This window comes from Molossus molossus, unplaced genomic scaffold, assembly GCF_014108415.1.
Source record: "Molossus molossus isolate mMolMol1 unplaced genomic scaffold, mMolMol1.p scaffold_m16_p_1, whole genome shotgun sequence".
In the NCBI taxonomy this organism is placed as follows: domain Eukaryota; kingdom Metazoa; phylum Chordata; class Mammalia; order Chiroptera; family Molossidae; genus Molossus; species Molossus molossus.
In genome coordinates, this window is record NW_023425344.1 from 54,672,691 (window position 1) to 54,697,440 (window position 24,750).

General features: G+C 39.0%; 1 protein-coding gene across 1 annotated transcript in view; it reads left to right on the top strand.

Moving 5' to 3' along the window:
• Window positions 1-21,300, top strand: part of BTC (betacellulin) — a 53,556-nt gene extending 32,256 nt beyond the window's left edge. Inside the window, exons 3-6 of the mRNA XM_036274737.1 lie at window positions 8,437-8,554; window positions 16,085-16,231; window positions 17,692-17,787; window positions 19,500-21,300. Coding sequence (XP_036130630.1) covers window positions 8,437-8,554; window positions 16,085-16,231; window positions 17,692-17,785 — 359 coding nt within the window. The 3' untranslated portion in view covers window positions 17,786-17,787; window positions 19,500-21,300. The remainder of the gene's footprint in view (window positions 1-8,436; window positions 8,555-16,084; window positions 16,232-17,691; window positions 17,788-19,499) is intronic.
• Window positions 21,301-24,750: the final 3,450 nt, after the last annotated feature.

Here is a 24,750-nt window from a genome sequence, read left to right on the forward strand (position 1 = left end):
CAAAGCTGCACAAATGGCAGGCTTATACTATTTGACCTTCATTTTGCTCCTTTCCAGCTATTCAACAACTAGATTCATTACAAAGGTATCAGAATCTTGTAATATTTGCCCTTCTGTGACTGGTTTATTTCACTTAGCATAATATTCTCTAGGTTTACCCATGTTTTGCATATTGAAGGATTTCCTTTTAAAAAAAAATACTGAATAATATCCCATTGTATGTATATAACACATTTTCTCTATCCGTTCATCTGTTGATGTATATTTAGGTTATTTTTACATCTTGGCCATTGGGAATAATGCTGCAATAAATATGAAAAGTACAGATATCACTTTGATATACTGATTTTAATTATCTTGGGTTAATATCCGGAAGTGGGATTACTGGATCATATGTTTGATGTATTTTTAATTTTTTGAGGAAACTACAGGTTGCCTTTTCAGTCTGTTAGTTTTTTCTTTACTGTGGAGAAGATTTTTAGTTTATTTAAGGTCACACTAGTAAGCAAAGTAGCCTGTGTAAGGATCAAAATTTTTAATTTCCTACCTTTCTAAGTTCTTCCATCTGGGCTAATAATCAAACCTTTGAGACACATTTAACAGGAGAAAATAACCAAGTGTAATATGTATCTTCATGTGCAAGCCCATAGGAATATGAGACTCTATGGCAGTTGAGGCTTATATGCCATTCTGGAGCTAAGGAAAAGAAAAATGTTGAGGTTTGGGACTTCTGAGGGCAGAAAGGCAATTTACATAGTTATGGCGAAGCAAAGGTTTAGTAAATAAAAGTTTGCTGGGCCATCTTTCACAATGGGACAAAGAGAGGCCTTGTCTATCACACACTAACTCATACTGAACTATGGTTATCTGCGATGATATATATCTCCTTTCCTGGAACATGTTCTCTATCTAAATTCCTTTAGGCAATAAAGGGGAAAGGTCAAAATTTATTTCTGAGTCTTTCTTTCCTTAATTACCAGCTTATAATCAAAATCCCAAAAGCCATATTTTGGGGGTGGCAAAACTTTTATCCACCTCAAGTAACAAATTCAGAGAGACTGGCTCTAGAATGTGTTGTTTATCACCATTCTAACTGCTAAAAGTATGTGGGAAGATCAGAATGCTAAATATATTAATGAGGGAAAATTTGAAAATATTTGCTTGAAAGTCAAGTCCAAATAAGGACCAAAGGTTTTTGAGAAAAGAATTAATGTGGAACGGGAACAGATTGTCTCTATCGAGTGACCATGTGACCATGGGCAAATCACTTAAGCTTTCAAAGACTCAGTTTCTAACCTGTAGAATGAAGAAATGAATCAGATGAACTTTAGGAGTTGTTTCTGTTTTTAAAAGATTTTATGATTTTATCTTCAAAAAGCCCCAGAGTTTAAGCATTCCACTTTTAGTTTGTCACTTTCTATTTTGAGTGAGGAATTTATGCATTCCACCAATACTTAGAGCACCTATTATGCAGCAGGCTGTGTTCCACATACCAAAAATGCAGCAATAAACAAAACAGGCAAAGATGACATCAGAGAGATTATGGGGAAAGAGAGGTAATGGGTAGTGTAATGTAGAGCCTTGACGAGGAGGTTAAAGCCTTTAATTATGACTCTGAGCAAGATTTAATAGCACCCATCTAGTTTCCGTATGTGCAGACTAAACAGTTAAAGGGGCAAAAGCAGGGAGACTACTTAGAGGTATTGCCATGGAGACTACTTCCAGCCTAGATATGATGTTGGGCTTATACCAGGGTAGTGGAGATGAGATGAAGGAACAATTCTGCATATTTTGAATACAATCAATTGAATTTTCTGATGAATGAGACATAGAGTAAAAGAGAAATCAAGTCAAGATGACCCCAAGATTTTTGGCTTGAATAACAAAAGGAATGTAGATACCTACTGAGATGAACAAAGACCTAATGTGAGGGGGGAAACCAGGTGTTCCATTTTGGAAGTGTTAAGTTGAAATGCCCATTAGACATCCAACTGGAGATAGTTTGACAGTTCGCACTGAGGAAGGAGATCTAGGATGGAAACATAAATTTGGGAATTTTTACCATAAAGGTGTTTTAGCCAAGAAACACTGAGGAAGGAAGTGGAGAGAGGAGAGGAGATAAGAAAGCATTGAGCCCCAATGCATTGCAAAGTCTAGAGTTTTGGGGGAACTGTAAAAGAACCAGCAAAGGAGAGTGAACAAGGGAGTCATCATAGGCATAAGAATTCCATTGTCTGCACTCCTGAAAAACAAAAAGAAATAGTTTTTCTCCTGTCCATTGTCCTTTGTATGTCTCCCCAGACCCAGCTATGAATAATGTTTATATATATATATATATGTTTTTAAATTGGTTTTTAGGGAGAGAGAGATAGAAACATCGATGTGAGAGAGAAACATCAATCTGCTGCCTCTGCACGACCCCTACTGGAGATTGAGCCTGAAACCTGGGCATGTGCCCTGACTGGGAATAAATCCTGGACCTCTCAGTCCATGGGACTATGCTCAGTCCACTCAGTAACACTGGCTTGGGCCAGCTATGAATAATTTTAAATAAATGCAAATACGCTCTCATTTCTACACTGAAAGTTATAGAATGAAAAAAGGACAGCTCTCAGTGAGAGCCCACTTCTGTCAGGTCAGAATGGTTGGCACAGCCCTCAGGTTAAAAGATATGCTGACTGTGTATAATCAGCCCCTGTACAAGCAATTCTGGTGGCAAGGGAGGGATGACAAGTCTATCTGTGAAGTCTACTCTCTATTCTTCTTGTCCTGGAGTAAGCAACCCTTTCACATTTCTATCGGAAATGGCATTGGATGTAAGCCAAATGGGATTCCTGACTTATAATAAATATCAGGTTTCATACTTCTTCAAGAAAATTGTGTTTACATTCCCATCTTAGGGAGATCATTAGCAAGATAAGAAAGTAAAGTAACTTAAAAAATATAAAAGTATTTTTTCCATTTATTTTTATATTACAGAATTACAGATGTCCCTCCTTTTTCCCCCATTGATACCCTCACCCCATTTTTCATACCCCTCAACACTGGCCTGCACTGCACTGTGTCCACTTATTATGCATATATGCATGTAAGTTCTTTGGTTTATCTCTTCCCGCTCTGTCACTGCCCTTCCCTCTGAGGTTTGTCAGTCTGTTTCCTACTTCATGTCTCTGGATCTATTTTGTTCATCAGTTTATTTTGTTCATTATATTCCACAAATAAGTGAGATGTGATGCTTGTCATTTTGACTGGCTTATTTTGCTTAGAATAATATTCTCCAGGTCCATCCATGCTGTCACAAAGGGTGACGATCCTTCCTTTTTACAGCTGCATGGTATTCCATTGTGTAAATACACCAGAGCTTTTTTATCCACTCATCTACTGATGGGCATTTGGGCTGTTTCCAGATCTTAGCTGTTGTAAATAGTGCTGCTGTCAACATAGGGGTACATATATTCTTTCAAACTGGTGTTTCAGGCTTCTTCGGAAATGGCAGTAGCATTTTTAAATTTTTGAGGAAACACCATATTGATTTCCATAGTTGCTGTGCCAGTCTGCATTTCTATCAACAGTGTACTAGAGTCCCCTTTTCTCCACATCCTCGCCAGTATTTGTTTTTTTTGATGATTTGTTGGCAGCCATTCTGGCAGTTGTGAGGTGATACCTCATAGTCATTTTAAGACACCACTGCACTCGGACCAGCCCTCATAGTCATTTTAATTTGCATCTCTCTGATGATTAGTGATGTTGAGCATTTCTTCGTATGTCTCTTGGCCATTTGTATGTCCTGTTTGGTGGGGGAAAAAAAACATTAAGGAAAGTTGTCATATAAAGAAACCCCTACTGGGAAGATGCCTGGAAGCCAAGGACAGAGGATTGAGGCCTTAGGCTCACTTCACAGACTGAGAAGAAACTGTTCTCCACACTCTGCTGGGCCACGTAAACCCTTCTATGCACGAGGTGTTTCCTTTTTTAGGTCAGGAATCTGTGTAGGAAGATGGATTTCTAGTTATTTGTTTCCCTTCCTCTTTGTCCTTGAGAACACTTGTGGGACATCTACCTCCACAGTCAGCAGGGACCCCCTATTAATCCCTTACACAGAGATTTAACTGTGCATCTAACTAGGGGTCAGATAGACTATGAGGTTATGGCACTGTAATGACAATTCCAAAAAAGGCATTGTAATAATAAATGTATATCATCCTTAGGGTTTTGTTGTTGTTTTTTTTCAGAAGAGCTGCTGTTATTAATATTGTTACAAAATCATTACATAGATTTGTACTAAGTACTACTGGAATAGGTAAATGAAGGTTTTATTAAAAATAGACCTAATGTATCAACTCTGAAGAGTTTTTCTCACAAAGACATCTCAAAGCCTGTTTTGGTTTGAGAATAAGAATCATGTACAGAGCCCTGGCCGGTTTGGCTCAGCGGTTAGAGCGTCGACCAGCGGTCCTGAGAGACCCGGGTTCGGTTCCCACTAAGGGCGCGTACTTCGGTTGCAGTTTGTCCCCAGCCCTGGTTGGTCATGCAGTGGCAGCCACTCGATGTGTCCCTTTCACATCGATGTTTCTCTCTCTCTATCTCTTCCTCTCTCTCCCTCCCACTCTATCTGTACAAAAAATGGAAAAATGTCCTTGGGTGAGGATTAAAAAATAAAAATAAAAATAATCATGTACAGAAAGAACAGGGAGCAATGCTGCTGAATCAAAGCATCTATCAAACTGAGGGAAAATCCATATTTAAACACAGTGATTTGGGTGTCTACTGTATTCCTCCAATTGAGTTTGGCTCAAGAGAATCCATCGCCTCTCATCGAACTATCCACTTCACCCTAGGAAGATTCACTTCTTGTCTATCTGCCCATATGATCAAAGAAAGATGCTCTTACTTCTGAGCCCTTTTGCTAACTGTTGGGATCAGATTTTGACATACACTGACCTGTGGTAACCCTCGAGGTTTCTTACTTAATTGGCATTAGAACCTTAGGGATTTGCTGTCTGGTGAAGAGATCGAGTGTATCACCTGTGGTGCCCATCCAGTTCAGAGACTGTTGCGACCTGGCCCACCAGTGGATGTAGTTTTCCAGTGCAATTTTGTGGGACAGACTCACTCCCAGAGGAAAGCGTTGTTTGGGGGCATGTTGGTTGGAAAAGAGGAAGGTGGGAGGACAAAAGTTCAATTAATTCCACCACCCCCAGAATCAAGGTAGTCTTTCAGGCCTGTGACATTTTCAAAGCCATGCCAGTCAATTCTCAACAGAGAAACCCAAGACATGGGACTAATCTTACTTTTGTCATAGGATTACGTTTTCCTTCTCCTTGGGACATGGCCTTGGAAAGGAATGCAGATTTTTGCCATCCTCCACCCTAAGTCATCAGGTCTCATGATAGGCAGAAAATGTTAGATATCAGAGTTGTTCAACTTTCAAATAACATGACCTTCATGAACTTCAGATGAAAGCAACTGAGTATTAGGTGCTTTTCCAAACGTGCAACTCTGATAAGCCTTTATTTTTCCCTGATTGGGGGGGGGAGGGGGGGGCAGTATGTGTGATTTATTTTTTTCTAGGTTTTAAAGTTCTGTAGAGAAATCACTGGACATTTTCTGCTTGATGGCATGGAAGTGTTTTCAAATCCAAATAATGCTGTGAATATTTAAGAGTATGCTTATTTGGCAAAGAAGAGAGCTCTGCGAGGTATCAAAACAGGGCCTGGCAACCATTTCCCTGGCACAGGTGCGTGTTGAATAAACCAAGGCTGATCAAATCACTGAGTCCAGCAGCTGCTGTTAAGGCAGTTTGGGGATCATGCTCTGTGTGGTGTTTATGAGAACGCAGGCTCTGTTTAAAGGGGCACAACAACTACAGAATCAGTCAAGGTCGGGACTCAGAGCCATAGAGATTATGTTGAAAGTCAGGTGTGTTTTGTCAAGTAGAAAAGACCTTACTGGAGCACAGCAGAGCACACTAAGTGTTATTGCTTCTTAAATTCTTACCATTGCCCTCCATTCTCCTGCTCCAGACCCACATCACATGTGTCTGCATGGCTCAGGGGTGCCTTGGTTTCTCCTTGCCCTGGTATCTTGCTTCTCTGTTCCAGTCTCTAATCTAATATGTTTATGAAATGCTTCCCAGTTTAGATTTTACATGTCCCATTAACTTATTCATAAGAACCTTCTTCAGCTCTCTCCTTCCTTAAATTTCAGTGTAAACACTACAGAGAGTTGAGGTCTCTGACTTCTGCTATAGCATCCTTGGGTCTCCCCTCATGTTCCTCCCATTGCTGGCATTAACTCTGCCCCCTGCATAAGGCTTGCATGTTCCTGACCCTGAGCTTTTGAGTTTGACATTCTCCATACCTCAGTTGCTTACTCACCTCCTCCTAAATTAAAAACAATAACAAAAAAACGACATATCGTAGAAGTTTTCCCTTAATTAAATAAGCACATTTGTACTTATACAAAATTTTTCTTAGAATTGCCAGGATTTCCAAGATTCTAGCATCAACTCATTTACTGAGGACTTATTGCTCGGGCACTCTGCTGAAAATTCCACATGTATTTTCTTTCTTTTTTTTTCCCCTCTCAACAGCCCTTTTAGGTAGATCCTCAGTTTGCAGATGGGGAAACTGAGGCTCAGGCAGCCTAATTCACTTTGCCAGACACATGTGACTAATGAAAGGCAGAGCTAAAAATAAAACACTAATTTCTTTCCTCCCATTTCAGTGTTCATTCCATTGTTTCCAGTGGACAACAACTGTTTTTACAGTTACTATGGTTGCTTTTACTGGTTGGTTGGTAATTACTATCTTGAATTTGTTCTATCTTGAATTACTATCTTGAATTTGTTGTACGAGAGAGAGAGAGGATATCCTTTATTTCTTTGATATTTTCCAATACTTGCTATGGGGCTCTGATGAATGAAAACTGACCGGTCAATTTATTTGCCACAATTCACTCACCTTCACCTTTGAGGCAATTTGCACTTATTTCTGGCAGAAATTTCAATAAGAGTTTCATTGATTGGCATGCATGGCAAAAATATCTGGCATGGACCAGCAGTCAGCATGGCTGATAAGTAACCAACAAAAACCAGGCCAGCCAGTTCCTCAGCAACATTCTGCCACCTCTAAAACTGGCATCACAGGTATTTGCTGTGTATAGATCACCAAGAGCTCTGCAACTCTTCTGGTGGCCCTGAGCAATTACATGTACTCATTACATAATATGAAGGAAGAAGTTGAGTAGTCATTGCTATTAATAAAATGATTGTTTGATGTCATTGGGGTGCCAGGTGCCACACCAAACCTAGGGTGAAATGCCCTCCCGAACTGATCACTGTGGTCTTTCTGGCTCCACGGGTGTCTGAGTCCTGCAAGCTGTGGCCATACCAGGAACATGGAAAGTCTGACACTGGGCTGGTGCAGGCTGGTTAGCTGATTTCTATGTGTGTTGTGAACCAACACAGGGTACAGCTGGTTAGTATTTCGGTACTGTTCTTCTTGACAATCTTTATGTTTTGAAACTTTCTACAATGTGGAAATGGTTACATATTACTGTCCCCAGTTGAAAAATCAGCGATCAAGACTCCAAAAAGTAAGACAACATAGTCAGTGCAGGGTTGAAATCTTAGATGTGAAGCTTCCAGTATTTTCCTCTGACTTCAGAACAAGAGAAACCCTCTAGGGGTTGAAAGAGAGGGGGAATCTTTCATTCAGGGAAGCATGACTTCTGGGAGCCTCGGGCAGAGAGCAGATGACAGCTACCTGGGAATGGCTGGCTTGACAGAGTGGAGAGTCAAGAGCGTGGACTGTGGGGCAAGACCTCCTGGGTGTGAGTCCTAGGCCTGCCACATACCAGCTGTGTGATTCTGGAAGGTAACTGAGCCTCTCATTAATCAATGGGAGATTTGCTCATTAATAAGTGGGAGGTTACTATGGTGCTCACCTTACATGAGTGTTCTGAGAATTAAATGAGTTAATATAAACAGAGTATACAGACCAACATCTGGCACTCAGTAAGTGCTATGTAAATGTTTAAATTATAACAATTTTAAAAAGAGAACAAGAGGAAAGGAAGAATGTACTTCTCTCTTCAATGCCATCAGCCCCGTGGCTCTAATCATCTTCATGGAAAGAATAACCTCTCTTATCACAACTATGCTCTACCCTTTAAATGACACCAATGTTTCTGAGAAGTAAATTGGTCATAAATCTAACTAAAATATGAAATGTTCCCGCCACAGTCCCCATTACCCAATCTCTAGAGCTATTTTGGAGCCACAAAAGTGTGACTTTTATCCCAGTATAGAGAGAAGGAGAAATGAGGGATGAGAGTGTATTCTACAGAAACTTGACAGTAAAGATAAGAATATATTACTACTTAGAAATGTTTTTAAGGTGAGTTGATTTATTGAACTTTTTTCTTATTTTTTAGCTGCCACCACACAATCAAAGTGGAATGACTACTTCTCTCCATGCCCCAAGAAATACGAGCATTACTGCATCAATGGGAAATGCCGCTTCGTGGGGGCCCTGCAGAAACCCTCCTGCCTGTAAGTGGAGCACCCTGAGCCTGAAAGCAAAGGGGTGCAGGGTGGTGCTGGCCTGGGCTCCGCAGGACTGGGAAGTCTGAGCTAATCAAGCCATCTGTCAGGACACAGTGCCTTGGTCCTACCCCAGCACTTGTTTAGCGGCTCCTCCCACAGTGGCTGAGGGAGAAACTGACACACCCTGGAGTATCCAGATGCTTGCAGGCAGGCTGTGTCCTCTCCTGCCTTAGACAAGCAAGACTTTTTTGTCCAGTGTTAACAATGGTTTTTTTTTTCCTCTTTTAGTATTGAGTTTTATTATTATTTTAATATAGTGTGCATTCAATAATATTTTCTATTAGTTTCAGGTGTACTGCACCGTGGTTGGACAATCATATACTTTACAGAGTGTTCCCTCAATATCAAGGACCCACCTGGCACCTTACATAGTTATTACAATATTGCTGACTATATTTCTTATGCTGTACATTACATCCCTGGGACTGTTTTGTGACTACCAATCTGTACTTCTCAATCCCTTCACCTTTTTCAACCAGCCCCCAAACCCTTCCCCTCTGGCAACTATCAGTCTGTTCTCTGTGTCTATAAGTCTGTTTCTGTTTTGTTTGTTCATTTATACTGTACTTTAGGTTCCATAAACAAGTAAAATCATATGGTATTTGTCTTTCTCTGACTGACTTATGTCACATAGCATAATGCTCTCTAGGTCTCTCTATGGTATTGCAAATGGTCAGATTTGTTCTTTTTTATGGCCACGTAATATTTCATTGTGTATATGTACCAAAGCTTTTTTACCCACTCGTCTATTGATGGGCACTTGGCTTGCTTGTGTGGCCCTATAGTGTAATGGTTATCTCTATTGACTTTGAATTCAGTGATCCAAGTTCAGCTCTCCATAGGATTTGCTCCCATTTTGGTGACATCCTCCAGTGCGCTTCATGTAATTTCTTACCCTTAACCCATTTTGTTTCCATGGTGTAGTAGTTATCACATTAGCCTCACACAAGGATGCTTTTATTTACTTTTTAAATTTATCTGTATTGTTGAAAGTATTACAGATGTCCCCCCTTATTTTCCCATTGACCCTCTCTACCACACTCCCACCCGCGCCCCTCCCACCTTCACCACACTATTGTCTATGTCCATGAGTTATGCATATATGCATATACGTTCTTTGGTTAATCTCTTCCCGTCCCAGCCTCCCCCTTCCCTCTGAGATCTGTCAGTCTGTTCCATACTTCCATGTCTCTGGATCTATTTTGTTCGTCAGTTTATTTTTTTTCATTAGATTCCACATACAGTGATACCTCGGTTCTCGAACGCCTTGGTTTTCGACCAAATCGGTATTCGACCAGGAGATTCGAGAAACTTTTGTGTCGGAATCCGAACAAATATTTGGAACTCGAACTTCCGAGATGAGCCGAGTTGAGCCGAATGGCGTTCATTCGGCCCAGCGCGCCTTGCTTGCGTCATCAGTGTGAGTGCAGAGAGAGAGTCACGCTTTGTGGAGTCCGCTTTCCTATTGGGTTTCATTGCTTCGGTTCTCGAACAATTCGGTTCTCGACCGTCCTCTTGGAACGAATTATGTTCGAGAACCGAGGTATCACTATATATGTGAGATCATGTGATATTTGTCTTTCTCTGACTGGCTTATCTTGCTTAGCATAATACTGTCCAGGTTCCTCCATGCTGTCGCAATGGTAAGAGATCTTTATTTTTTATACCTCCATAGTATTCCATTGTGTAAATGAACCACAGCTTTTTTATCAGTAAGTGCATCTACTGATGGGTACTTGGGCTGTTTCCAGATCTTAGCAATTGTAAATAGAGCTGTTATGAACATAGGAGTACATATATTCTTTCTGATTGGTGTTTCAGGATTCTTAGGATATATTCCTAACATGGTATCACTGGGTCAAAGACTGTTCCATTTTTAATTTTTTCAGGTAACACTATATTGTTTTTCATAGTAGCTGCACCAGTCTGCATTCCCACCAGCAGTACACTAGAGTCCCCTTTTCTCCACACCCTCGCCACCACTTGTTGTTTGATGACTTGTTGATGGCAGCCATTCTGGCAGGCGTGAGGTGATACCTCATTGTTGTTTTAATGTGTATCTCTCTGATGATTAGTGACTTTGAACACTTTTTCATATGTCTCTTGGCCATCTGTATGTTCTCTTTGGAGAAGTGTCTATATAGATTCATTGCCCATTTTTAATTGGATTGTTTATCTTTCTTTTCTAAACTTGTGCAAGTTCTTTACATACTTTGGAAATTAACCTCATATCAGATGTATCAAAATCTCCCATGTGTATTGAATGAAAACATTTTTTTTTTTGCATTTGTTGTTTGTAATTCATTTAAATATGAAAAAAATGTCTGCAAAATTAAAAGTTACTTTTGCAAGTGTCAATTAAGTCCAAGGAAACCAGTCTTATAAAGATTTCCAAAGCTTGTTTAGTAAGGCAGGGAACTGGGAGAAAAGTTTTCAGCTGTTGGTGCATTAAGAGCCCAAGTTTAATTTTACTCAGGCACAAGTAATATTTTTTCATAATTTAAATATTCATTTTCTTCTAAAGAGATGTCCTTCTAAAGTGGTAAGAGCTTATCTTATAGAGAAGCAAGGTGATTTTTAAGTGTAATTTTGACCTAAAATTCATAGAATATTTATATTCTGTGCATTTCCCCCAACATATATTTGTTTTTTATTTCTAAAATAAGTATCCCAGAACAGCAATTCTGATCCCTAATATAGTGGAATATTTGAGTCATGGACGTCTTCAAAATTTACTTGTATTTAAATTGAATTTTAAAACTAAATATATAACGATAATACTTAGAGGAGAATAAGAATTCTCTAATGTAAGGAAATAAGAAAAATGTGCTTGTTTGTGTGTGTTCCGAAAGAGAGAGCTGATTTCTAAAGTTTTTTCATTTAATTGCTCACTGATTTGGGAGAATATATTGAGTTCTTAAAATATTAATGCCTATTAATATGCTATACTTTTCTAACTGATCACTATGTTCTGTACATTTATTGCTCTTATGAAATGAAAACCACAGTGGGTGATCGACCTCTCTAAGATCAATCAACAGGAAGCATGCCCCCTTCCATCTGAGATGAAAACTCATTTCCTTGGCCTCCAAAGCTCCTCTGATCCTGGTGTGACTCTCTAACCACTTCACCATTATGGGGTCAATGTTCCTCTAAGAGTCTGCATTTCTTTGCATGGTACATCACACAAGCTCTTCTCATAATCTGCCAAGCTTATTCTCACTGATGTTTTACATGCATCTCAAACATCAGCTCTTCCTGGACCCCTGCATTAACTTCCTCTTCTCAGACACATTCAGATGTGAGCTAGATGTCCTTTCTCTGGGGTCTAGTCCCACTTTTATGAAAACTCTTTTCTTCTAGAGCAAAAATGTTTTCTTGGAATGTCACTTCTGTGACTGTGAACACCTAGAGGGCAGGGCTCATGGAGTATTCCTTTTGTGTTACAGTGCCAGGCCCATGCCTAGAATTTACTAGGTGCTCAAGGAATGACTGATGAATAAATGACTGAGACCCTCTATCATGGTCCATCTAATGTTATGCTAAGTGTCAAAACCAAGGCCTTAATCTGAACCAGGAACACCTTCTTAGTGGTGGAATGATACAGAATCAATGGGAGGTGGAAAAGCCTAGGAGCTAGGACGCAGGATTTGGAGTCAGATATACTAAGTTAAGATTTTGTTTCCACCAATAATAAAGTTGTTTTTTTTTTAATTGATTTTTTTTAGAGAGAGAGAAAGAAACATCAATGTGAGAAACATCATTGGCTGCCTCCTGCATGCCCCCTACTGGGGATCAAGCCTGCAACCCAGGCATGTGCCCTGACCTGGAATTGAAGCAGGACCTCTCAGTCCAAGGGATGATATTCAATCCATTGAGCCATACTGGCTGGGCTAATAATAAACAGTGATAACAATGGGTCGGCTACCTTTTCTGGGCCTCAGTTTTGTCATCTATAAAAGGAGATAATATCTTCTTCTGAAGTATTAAAAGCTAAGCAAAATAAACATTAATCAAAAATATTTATCATGGTACCGAGCACAGAGTAAATGTTCCATAAATTGTACCATGAGATGAGTGGAAGACATTAAACCTAGACCTGACCTTTTAGGTGACTTGGTAGCACAGATTCAAGTAAAACTGTCCTTCTGTGGTGCCTATGCTATTCTGGGAAACAGAAATATCTCTTTTTCCTTGGAATCAGAGGAGTTTGTGGATTCTGGTTTTTACATAAATACTAGAGTGTGTTTCAAATAATTCCAATCCTCTGTTAGTGTCTACTGTATTTTCTTGGAATGGGAATGATTTGTATCCAGATACATAATTATTTATGCAGCACACTTCATTAAAGCAGTATTACATACAGTTGGTGTGTGAACGTGGGAGGCAACTTCCTGCATTTGAGTCCCAGCCCATTCACTCAATTTTTCTATAGCTGCGTTTCTCTATCTGCAAAATTGGCTAATAATAGCAACTACCACAAAGGTGGTTTTAAGAATTAATCGAGCCCTGGCCGGTTTGGCTTAGACGTTAGAGCATCAGCCTGCAATCCAGAGAGACCCGGTTCTGTTCCCACTAAGGGCACGTACGTTGGTTGCAGTTTGTCCCCGGTCCTGGCTGGGTTGTGTGGGTGGCAGCCACTGGATGTGTCCATTTCATGTCGATGTTTCTCTCTCTCTCTTCCTCTCTCTCCCTCCTACTGTATCTGAACAAAAAATGGAAAAATGTCCTCAGGTGAGGATAAAAAAAAAAAATCAATTGAGTAAATATTTTTAAATTTCCTAGAACTGTGTCTGTTGATTATTCCAAAAAAGTGATCCCAAACCTGATTTTGCGGAGTCCTCAAGGGTTATGGGCGCCTTTAAAAATTATTTTAAATTTTATTTGATAAGAGGCTTATTAAATCTCATTTGTTTAGTTATTCAGCATTTAATAAACATCTACTAGGATCTTGTACCCTTTGCCTCATTTTCACCTATTAAAACGAACTTCAGCATGTAGGTTAGCACTGGTTTGGTGAGAAGTGAAATAACATGAGAGCCACTATAACATGTTAACGTTTCAGCTTCTAGCGTGGCTCACTGGGTTATAAGTTGCAGGGAGTATTGCTAACTGAGAAATTCAACTAAAGTGTGATTACACTAGGAAACCTGGATTTTATAATTAGAAAAGCATTCTAAAAGAGTATCGAGTAATTGCTGTGTATTTTATGGGCAAAGTTATCATTTAAAAATGTCACATTAAGTAAATTTGTTAGAGAAACATTTAAGCTAATTGGAAGAGACTATATTTGTAAGACTTTAATTATGACCTTTTAAAAAAAAGATTCTTTTAAAAACCTTCATCCTATATATGTAATTAAAAGTGGTCTTTTTTTCCCCCCTGTTCCAGGCCCATGTGCAAAAGATTTTTGATATTTCAAGATATTTCTAAGCTTTCTTTCCATTATTTTAACCTCCTAATGACTATAACTGGCTCTCTTGCAGGAAGCAGTTTTCTCTCATAGGTCCTGGGGTCCTTTGCAGTAGATGGCTTTGGGTGTCTTTCTCCTGTGCCTGCACTGAGCTTCACTTTTCAATTCAGAGTTGTGACTGAGCTTTTTTTTTTTAATCTTCACCCAAGGATATGCTTAGAGAGAAAGGGAGAGAAATATCAAATCGATGGTTGCCTTCTGCACATATCCCAACCAGGGATCGAACCCACAACCCAGGCACGTGCCCTGACCAGGAATCTAACTGGCAACCATTCATGCACAGGAAGACAGTCAACCAACTGAGCCACTCCAGCCAAGCTTGTGTTTTATTTAATGTTTGTAGCATTGTATCAACTGCAGTATTGGCATTAAGGGATCTCCTTACTTGTGAAATACAGGCTTTGGGGGAATTAACTCCCTTGGCTCTTGTCAAATACAAACTATAGAAGAGCCTGACAATTTATCTTTTCTTACAAAACAAAAACCAAATCAAACAAAACAAAAAGAGATTGTACAGAAGTATTTTCAAGAAGCATAATTTTCTATATTTTAGATTTATATAATTATGACCATCTCTTTGAGCCTGTGGAGAAAAAAGGAAAATATTTGTAACTAATGTTACAACATATAATTTCAGTTTCAAATTATCTCAAACTTCTTATATACCTTTTAAGCATATGATGCACTTCAGAGAATACTATGGATAGCCCCCAAATCACCTTGAGTTTCTTTCTTTTTTTTTTTTTTTTTTATCCTCACCCGAGGACATTTTTCCATCTTTTGCACAGATAGAGTGGGAGGGAGAGAGAGGAAGAGAGAGAGAGAGAGAGAGAGAAACATCGACGTGAAAGGGACACATTGAGTGGCTGCCACCCGCACGACCAACCAGGGCCGGGGACAAACTGCAACCGAGGTAGGTGCCCTTAGCGGGAACCGAACCGGGGTCTCTCCAGACCGCAGGCTGATGCTCTAACCGCTGAGCCAAACCGGCCAGGGCACCTTGAGTTTCTTGAGTGTTGCTCAGACAAGTCTTGGCTTGGTCAAATAGACCCTTACCTGGATCTCAGACATGGGGCATTGCTGAATTGAGGTGAATCCCGAGACTGTGTTGATAGAGAATTGAGAGAACGAGGGGAGTGATAGCTCCTATGGAAAATCTTGATTTTTTGTTCACTGCACTTTATCAGGCCATGGAGAAGGGGGGCATTTAGAAGAGAGTAGAGGAATGGTGTCCGGATCTGAAAAGGTGGCCTTAGACTTCGAGGATCAGATAAAGGAACCAGAAACCAAGAACTAGAGAGGATAAGACCTATTGTGTTTGGAGGGATGTAGTTGGGGAGGTGGGGACTAGGAGAGCAACATGAGAGCATTACCTAATCTGTGACACCTGTGAGCAGTAGAACTAAAACTGATGGGTGGAAGTTACAGAGAGAGAGGGGGAGAGAGAGAGAGAGATAAATGACGTTGAATGACATTTATAAAGCTTTCTATATATAGGAATTTTCACACACATTACTATGTTGGATCATATAAAACAGCTTGTAATTTTTAAATACATTATTTTAAAAGAACTTGGGCACACTGAAACTGTTCATATTGCTCTATGATGACATGGGAAATCCTGGGGCGGGGGGGGGAGGGTGAATTGCTTGTCAAGTAGGTATTTGAGTGCTTGGGAATGTCGTGGAGGGAATTTTATCATCTTCTCCTTTAAAACTCAGAATCTAAAATTTCAAGCTAAAGTTTAGTAAATTGTCAACACCCTTATTTATTTATATTATACACATTGTTAATATTGTTCAAGTGATGACAGATTTTCAGCAAAGCAAAGAAAGAGAAATTCCTCACCAACACGGGTGTACAGCTAATTAACATTTTTAAAGAAATTGTGTTCTTTATTAATTCCAAGGAATAAAAAAAGTGTCACTTTCTTCATAAAATAGTAGAAATTCCTAAAACTCTCTCATTGTTCCCCTTGTTGTGTTCTTGTTTCATTTTTATAGCTGTGACGAAGGCTATGCTGGGGCAAGATGTGAGCGAGTTGACTTTTTTTACCTAAGAGGAGACACGGGACAGATTTTGGTGATTTGTTTGACAGCAGTTATGGTGACATTGATCATTCTGGTGGTTAGTGTCTGCACATGCTGTCAGTAAGTATTTTTAATTTAATTTTAAGTAAATCTGAGAAATTGTATCTTCCTGACTCTTTTTCTTATCTTCTCTCCTTCCTAGCTTTTCTCTTTTCTTTTTTGCTTTGACTTAAAGACATCACTTTTCTAGGTTTGCAATCAATTATATTGAAGTGTTTATAACAAAACACATGATACATGATATTTGTCATTTTACTGAGCACAATATAATTTAAAAGCAAATTTGTATAGCTCCTAATTTAAAGAAAACATCTATTTAGTCCTAAAGTTAGATATATTTTATGTGTTTGTTAGTAGGCTAAATCAGACTTATATTTTCTCAAGCTGCACCTTGACACACTACCTTTGAAACATAGAAATAAACAAACAAAACTTTTTTTTTCCTTAGCCACATTAAAATAATAAATTTAAGTAACAAAAGATAACCACACTCTTGTTCTTCTCTTCTACTTTTCATTATATACCACAATTTTGGGACTCAAGAAACACCTTGCTTTTGTCTGAGACAGAGTGGCTTGGTATGAACCTTAAGGTAGTTCCTTTTGGAACCCCATCACATTACTTATCAGACTAGAACTCCCAGGTAGTATGCTAACCGGCCTCCAGTGCTGCCTTCCTGTGTGGAGGAGAGCACATCCTGCACTGTTCCCAGTACTCTGGTCTGTGGTCTAGACCAGAAGAGGGCATCCTACCATTTCTTTCTCCACAACCTTCAGAGATGAAGAACACAGAGCTCCTGGGAGGCTTTGAGTTTTGTCCCAACTCTGCCATTGAGTGTCTTTGAGACCTTGAAGAATAGTCTTAACATCTTAAAACTTTAATTTTATTTCCTGCAAAATGAAAGTTTTAAACCAGATAATCTATAAGATTCCTTCCAGCTATAAAATTGAAAGTTATTTTTTTATTTTACTTATTTTATAGTAAAAAGGAGTTTTTATAATGCCAGATTTGGGACAGAGTATCTGTTGGATAGAGCCAGGAAATGGCCTATTTTATTACATTAATTTTGGGTTATACTTTAAGAACATGGGACCACAGTCCAGCTTTCTAATGTATTTGGCAGCTTAATTAACATACACAGAAGTGCTCTTAGTTTTCCTGTGTCTGTTTCTGATGTGCACTATATCTTGTTTACACACTAAATAATGCTGAATCAGTCAATTTTGTAAAACGACTCGTCTGAAAAATGTTCTTGTGCTAACCAAGCTCCGTCAACACTCAGGTGCCATATTCTTTCTATCTAGATATAGCTATACTCTATCCCACTGTTTCTCATTGTAGCTATTAGTGGAGCCTAGGGAAAGGGGTGATTTAAAATAAAACCTCAAATATTTAAGTAAAAAGAAACCTATGCATTCTTAACAGTCTAGAAATAAAATCATAGGCTGCTCTCTTGATGATTAATTTTGTCTTCACATGAACTAACAGGCCCATGCTAATTTCTAACACCATTTTCCAAGTCCTCTTCGAAGGAAAAAGAAAGAAGATATGACAAATGTTGGTAAAGATATAACTCCTGTAAATGAAGATATTCAAGAGACTAGTATTGTTTGATGGTGAGTGTGATAAACCTGGTAGATGGGAAACTACTCAGGTGACATTTACCTGGGGAAATGAGGTTTACTTGCATCTCGTAAATCATTGATTGGAGTTTGACCATGTTTAAAAATGTCTAAAAATAAATAGACTTTTTTCATAGACTGAAGTCAAATAAAAAAATGTTCTCATATCTTTTTTTGGCATGTTATCACAGAGATGTATGCATGTAGGGGAGAAGACATTTACATACTTTTTATTTTTATTTTATTTTATTTTTTAAATTTTAATCCTCACCTGTGGATATGTTTTTATTGACTTTAGAGAGAGAGGGAAACTTGATATGAGAGAAATAGCGATCATTTGCCTCCCTTACGCACCATGGGAATCGAACCTGCAACCTGGGTGTGTGCCCTGACCATGGGGATCAAACCCATGACCTTTTGGTGTCCTGGATGATGCTCCAACCATCTGAGTCACACTGGCCAGTATTATATTTTTGTCTAATGTACCCAGATCAATTGCTTTTCTAATTTTGCATGGTTGTGTAGTTATTTTATATTTTTTCTTCCTCACTTTTGGGCACAAAGAGAGGTATTTTAATTGACACATCTAACCTTGGAAGGAGATAACAATAGTCATGTTTTACCATTAGCTTCATTTATTGCGCATTTACCATACGCCAAACACTCTTCTATGCTCTTCAAATGTTGTATCATTCAGAATCCCAGCAGGAATCACAAATCCTCTGGGATGATCCAATAAAGAGGTTTGGAAGAAAGGACTAGGGTGGGGGTAGGGGGAGGGTTGAGAAAACTCACAGGAACATGGAAGCTCTGGAAGTCTAACAATGGCAGGAGGCTGTACCCCTCCCTTGCTCACAAGGGCTGGGGCTGTGTTCCCTTGGCATTGATAGGTGGGCTGCTGGAAGGCCCACCAGGCAGGAGCTGTTGGTATGGAAGGAAATAGCTTTTGCTGGAACCTAAACAAGGAGGGAGGCAGGAAATGAAAAAAACACCCCAAACTTTCTCTCCTTCAGATCTTCAGTAGGTGCCTTCTACTAGCCAAACCCAAGAAGAACAAGGAAGGCAAGGGAGCCCTTGTGATGCATTCTGTGGAATGAGCCCACTGGAGGGCACTGCAGGGCAGAGAAGGGCTCTAAGGAGCAAACAACACAGCCCTCACCTCTGCCAGGTTCAGTTTGGTAGTAACCACGTCAAGCACAGCTAACCTGGTTTGAAAGGAAGTGTTTGGCACACATGAACTGGAAATCCAGAAGGAAATCCAGAAGGAAGTGTCTGCACACTTGGTTAAATCAGAGGCTCCCATGCAGGGAAACATGATTCTCTCTTTCTGCTCACTGTCTGAAGAGGCAGCGGCTTCATTATTGGCTAGTTCCCCTTAGGGCAGTAGCAAGCGGGCAGCGTGCTTCCACATTCCCCTTCCGCAAAGAAGAGGTGGCGACTTCCATTGCTCTCCCAGCACTACAAAGAATCTCCTTTCCCAGAAACTCCCAGAAAAGTAATGGGGTATACTAAATGCTTCTCAAGAAGTTATAATGCTTTCTTAACTTATTGCCAGGATAACACTAGTGAATTGAAAACAAAAATACTGGTTCTCTCTCTCTCTCTCTATATATATATATATATATATGTGTGTGTGTGTGTATATATTTAGAATACATAATATATTTCTTTTAAATGGCTTGCTCTTTTTTTTCTTTTTCCTACAGTCTGTGAAGGTACCTCCAGGCTGGAGGCAAGTTGCAAAACGCCTTGCTCAATTGAAAATGGACAGAATGTGTCTCAGGAAAACAGCTAACAAAAAGAATCTTAATAATGTATTTACCTTTGTTTGTAACAGTTTGTTGTTTTCTATTGTTTTTATAATAATAATAAATTTTATTATTGTTTAGTAATTGGGAGAAAAGCACCCAGTTGAGAAGGGAAATATTAATAAACTTCCACTTCAGTTTGTCACCAAGAATACTAGTTAAAGAAAACAGAAAAGTAGGAAGGGCTTTAGATCTTAGAAATTGCATTAATAATACATCTACCATTTATCCAACACTTACCATGTGCTGACAGTTTGAAATATATTATGTCCTTTAGTCCTTGCAAGAACCTCTGAGATATCTATCATGATCCTTATTTCCCATATATGGAAACAGACCTAAAGAAGTTAAAAAATCTAACCCAGATTTTCAGAGTTCGGAATTGGTAGCACTGAAACTGGAACCAAGATTTACCCAATTCAACATATGTGCTCTGAACCATTATTTTTGTTCATCAGAGTTGGTGCAACCTAACTCACTAAGATAAGCCAACACTTCTTACTGAACTGTGTTTTGCTATGACTCTGAGATACTGGGGCCATTTTCCTGATTATATGTTGCTGTTCCCACCATGTTTACTGTGGCATTGACTTTTATTATGTTCCTTTGCTCCTTTATAAATGCTCAGAGACATGAATAAATTCTTACGTTAGTAAAGCAAACAGATTTACCCCCTAGACAGGGCAATGAATATAGATATGGGAAGGGATGCCTGACAGTCTTTAAGCCCCAGGTAAGTGTTTATGCTCAGTAAAGTATCAACAGTAGCACTGGAAGATGCAGTTGACCCCAAGATAATGGTCAGTGACAGCATAGCAGAGACTGGTTATGACTACATCCTCATTTTTGTCCTAATAAGTGGTACATGTGAATGCTCTCAGGTGAACATTGTTGCAATGAAACATGTCTATACATCTATTACTTGAGACCATCTTCCCAAATGCTCCTTTAACTCCCTGGTCTATTTAATAAGAAAAAGCAAAATCTGCATTTAGCCAGTATTCCATCAAATATGGAACTTTCTACATTGACAGGCTAGATCTTTTCCAAAGACAGAGGGAGGATGTCCCCCAATTGCTGCACTTTGGCTGCTGTACCTGTCAGCCAAGTAGCTTCTTTTCCAGAATCTTTGTAAATTTTACCTTACAGTGTAGACTCCATACACAAAGTGAAGTGGAGAATTCAGACAAATGGTAATGTTTTATCACCTTCTATCACATCATGATATGAGAGACTGAGGCTGTGCTTCTATGTAACACAGATCTAGCTCCAACATCAATGAGAGCTAAGTCAAACAACTGATAACTTTCTGAATCTATTTCTTCTCTTGATTTAATAGACCTTCTTACAAGTGGTTCATGTTGTACATTTTTCATTTTCAAGTCTTCTTCTGTACGCATTGCATGCCCTTTCTCTTTCTCAGTCTTCTTTGACACTAAGAACACTTGAAACAAATACTTGTTTGAGCATTTAAAAACCAAAACCAAGGTGTAAATGTTTCTTCTTTCCTGACCTGATGTTGTTTGACCAATGGGCTTTCTCAAGACAATTCAGACTGGGGAATTTTGTTTGGATCCTAGTATGTTAATGGTGTCTTTCAAAAATTGGTAGATCTGATGTCAAGAAAGAACTCTGAGGATTTTTATGTCTTTTCAAAATGTGTTCATAATTGTTTTGCATATATTAAATGACTTGAATATATAAACTGTCAATATCACCAAATAATAAAATAAATTTATTTTTAAAACAAAGCAAACACATGTATACTTGGGGATTTTCTGCTACCATGTATTATTAAGAGAAATAAAATTGAATATTAGTGCTTTGAAAAACTATTTTATAGGAACTACCATTAATAACTTTGAAGTAGTCCATTCTGATGAGATATTTTCCATTGAAGCTAAAAAGTCTGAAAGTGTGGTAGACATACCTACGGCATTGTCTGCTCAGCACCCTGGCCATATTTTTTACCCCAGTTCCAGCTGCCATTGGCGGTGGAAGGTGAGCACCTACTATGGGCAGTCCTGTTTTTCCCCATGTGGATCCGAGCAGCAAAGGAAGCTGGCCAGAAAGAACAGAGATGAGACTCAAGTTTTCTAACAGGCTGAGTCCCTAGTACCTGTGTTCTCAAAGTTTAGCCTCATTCTGTTCCTGCCTGTGGTCTCTGTGAGATATCTTATTTTTATAATAAATTCCCCACTTGACTTGCTATTTGGGTTTCTGGACCAAAGATCCAAATTCTAGTATATCATGAGATTGTGGAAACAGTTTCTTAACGCAGAAATAATATCCTCTGTTGAACAGAATATCCAGTTATGGTTTTCACATAGTGCCTTCAAATGTATTAGAGGAACATTTCTAGCCACAATATTCTACTTTCATAAACAGCCATTCAAGATGATGATTGCAGAACATAGAGAGGGAGCAGGGAGCTCAGCAAGCATTGAATGGGCACCTACTAATTCTAGACACACTATACTTCCCACGGTGACAAAGCTAAGGAGAAATAAGACATGGTCCCTTAGGAACCTTACAGTTTAGTGGAAAAACAGCTACTCACTTTTCATCTCAGTTCAACTTGGTGCTCTAAAGGGGGCTGAAGGTATTATAGGATCAGAGAGGAGAATGATTAAACCAGCTTGGAAGGAATCAGAGAAAGCTCCTGAAGGAAATTATATCTAAACTGGACTGTCTGTGGGAAATAAAGCTCTCTGCCTCAAATCCTGGGTAAGGGCAGACATTTCTTGGATTCCTGTCAAATTCTACAGAATTTCTCTTAAATCCTATCAGTGGAGGGACCAGTAGATGTTGTTACAAGGGAATAAAACAAGAGAAAGAATCAAGGTTTCATACTTTGTTCCAGAATACCCCGGGCATGACAGGAGGAAACACAGGAAGGTGAGCTGGGCGGTGAGCTGCTCCTGGGCCCAGTGACGGTACATTAATACGTGTTGGGCTGAGATGGGGGAGAGCTTTTTATTTCTTTCCTGAAGTAAATTATTTGGCCCTTTCACATTTTCCACTTCATATCATTGCTCATGATGCAAGGAAGCCACATAGAAAGTGGAGTAAAATGTTCTGGGTCAGATCATTTGCTACTTGGATAAGGCCCTAGTTTGCGCAAAATTCCATGAAGGATGTTCAGGACATATTCTCTTGTCCATCGCTTTCAGACCAGGCTACTGCCTTCACGGGACCTTTATTTCAGCATATTATGTTTATACTTTGTTATGAATTTATTTAAAAATATTTCATTAGTACCTATTAAGTGCCAACTACCTTTGGTGCCACGGTTATATCAATGAACAAAATGCTTAAAAAATCTTTACCTCCTGGTACTCATATTCTAGTGGATATAATCTTTCATAGAATGGAATTTTAAAAAGGCTTATCTCATGTTACCCAGCAGACTTTGTCATCAGACTTTTAACCTGTACCCCGGTCTTGGAGAATGGAGCTAAAGATGGACACTCCCGAAAGAATTCAGTATATGGCAGATCAGCAGATTGTCCTTGACCCCAAATAATTTACATATTTTAATAATGACGATTAAGAGAAAAAAGTCTAACTCTACTTCTTTGGGGTAAAAATCTTGATTTATACTTTTTGTTTTGGGGGATTCTTTTTGCTCTGGTTGAGGAGTATGGATGCTGCATTTCAGCATCTGTTCTTCAAAGAATCCTTCATGCTTCAAAGCACTTTTCTGCAAAGGAACCCGTTCCATGTGATCAGCGTTGGCAGCTGAGCGGTGATGCTGGAACATAATGTGCAATGGTCTATTCTTGCCTGTTTGTTAATGTTACTGTTCCTGGGAATGTGTATCTTATAGGAATATCTAGTTGGCACTTCTGTAAACTCATTTTTCCCCAGGACCTGTCAGCCATTGGTGTTTGAAGCAGTCTGAAATTCTACATTAGGAAGCTAAATAAACTATATAACTTCAAAAACAACTTTAGAAATTATAGTTAAGAGATAAATTGTTAGGACTGTTTCTGCTATTGAAAATTTCAGAATGTGGCTATGTAGGTATGTGTAATTTACAATTAAAGTCAGTACTTGTATTATAAATAAATGTTAACCAAATGTGTTTTTAAAAACTCTTCTTTATGCATTATTATACTTACTGAAGCTTAAGTTACAAAAAATAAAAATAAAAATGCATGACAGAGATGCTTCAATAGTTTTCCTTAGTTCTTCTTCAATTTATTTGAAAGAAGTCAAACAGCCTTGGCCAATTTGGCTCAGTGGTTAGAGCGTCAGCCCATGGACCAGAGTCCTGGGTTTGATTCCAGTCAAGGGCACATACCTCAGTTGCAGTTTGTCCCCAGCCCTGGCTGGGGTCGTGCGGGAAGCAACCAGTCAATGTGTCTCTCTCACATCAATGTTTCTTTCTCTCTCCTTCTCTTTCTTTCTCTCTCTCCCCCTCCCTTCCACTCTATCTGAAGATAAATAGAAAAATATTCTCGGGTGAGGATTCAAAAAAAGAAGAAGAAAGAAGTCAAACAACATTCTTCACAAATGCAGCACTCCTTAAGGTTGTTTTTTTGTGACACATGTAGTTATTCCTATAGGATGTGTGCAGAATATTACATATTTTGAAACTCTGTGATCCAAACTAGACAACAATTTGTCATATGCTCATTTTTAGCAAAGAGAGAAAACCTTTATCCAACTTGCTCTGTAAAACTATGTTGAAATACTGCTATGTGTCAACTACTTTTAATTAACCTATTTCAAGAATATTTTTAACAACCTAGGAACATTGGTTTACTCAATGAATCAGAACCAGCAAGTCTAAAAAAAAAAATCTCTTACCCCAGTGTATTTTGTTTCTTGGTTGGTTTTAATCCTAACATTGGTCTAGTCTGGGGTACTGTACCACTACCCCCTCTGCTTCCTACTCCAACTGCACATCAAAGTATCTGAACTCTTAACCAAACCAGGGCTCCTGATCATTCCTTAAATGGTATAAGGATGGAAGGAACTTGCTGCTGAACTATTATAATACCAAGTCTTTGATCACAGAACCTTTATTCAGACAGATCTGTTCTGTCACTTACTGTGAGGCCCTGGGCAAATTACTTAACCCCTCTACTGTTCTCATCAACAAGGTGAAAATAAATACTAAATAGTAAGGGCTGAGTGGATT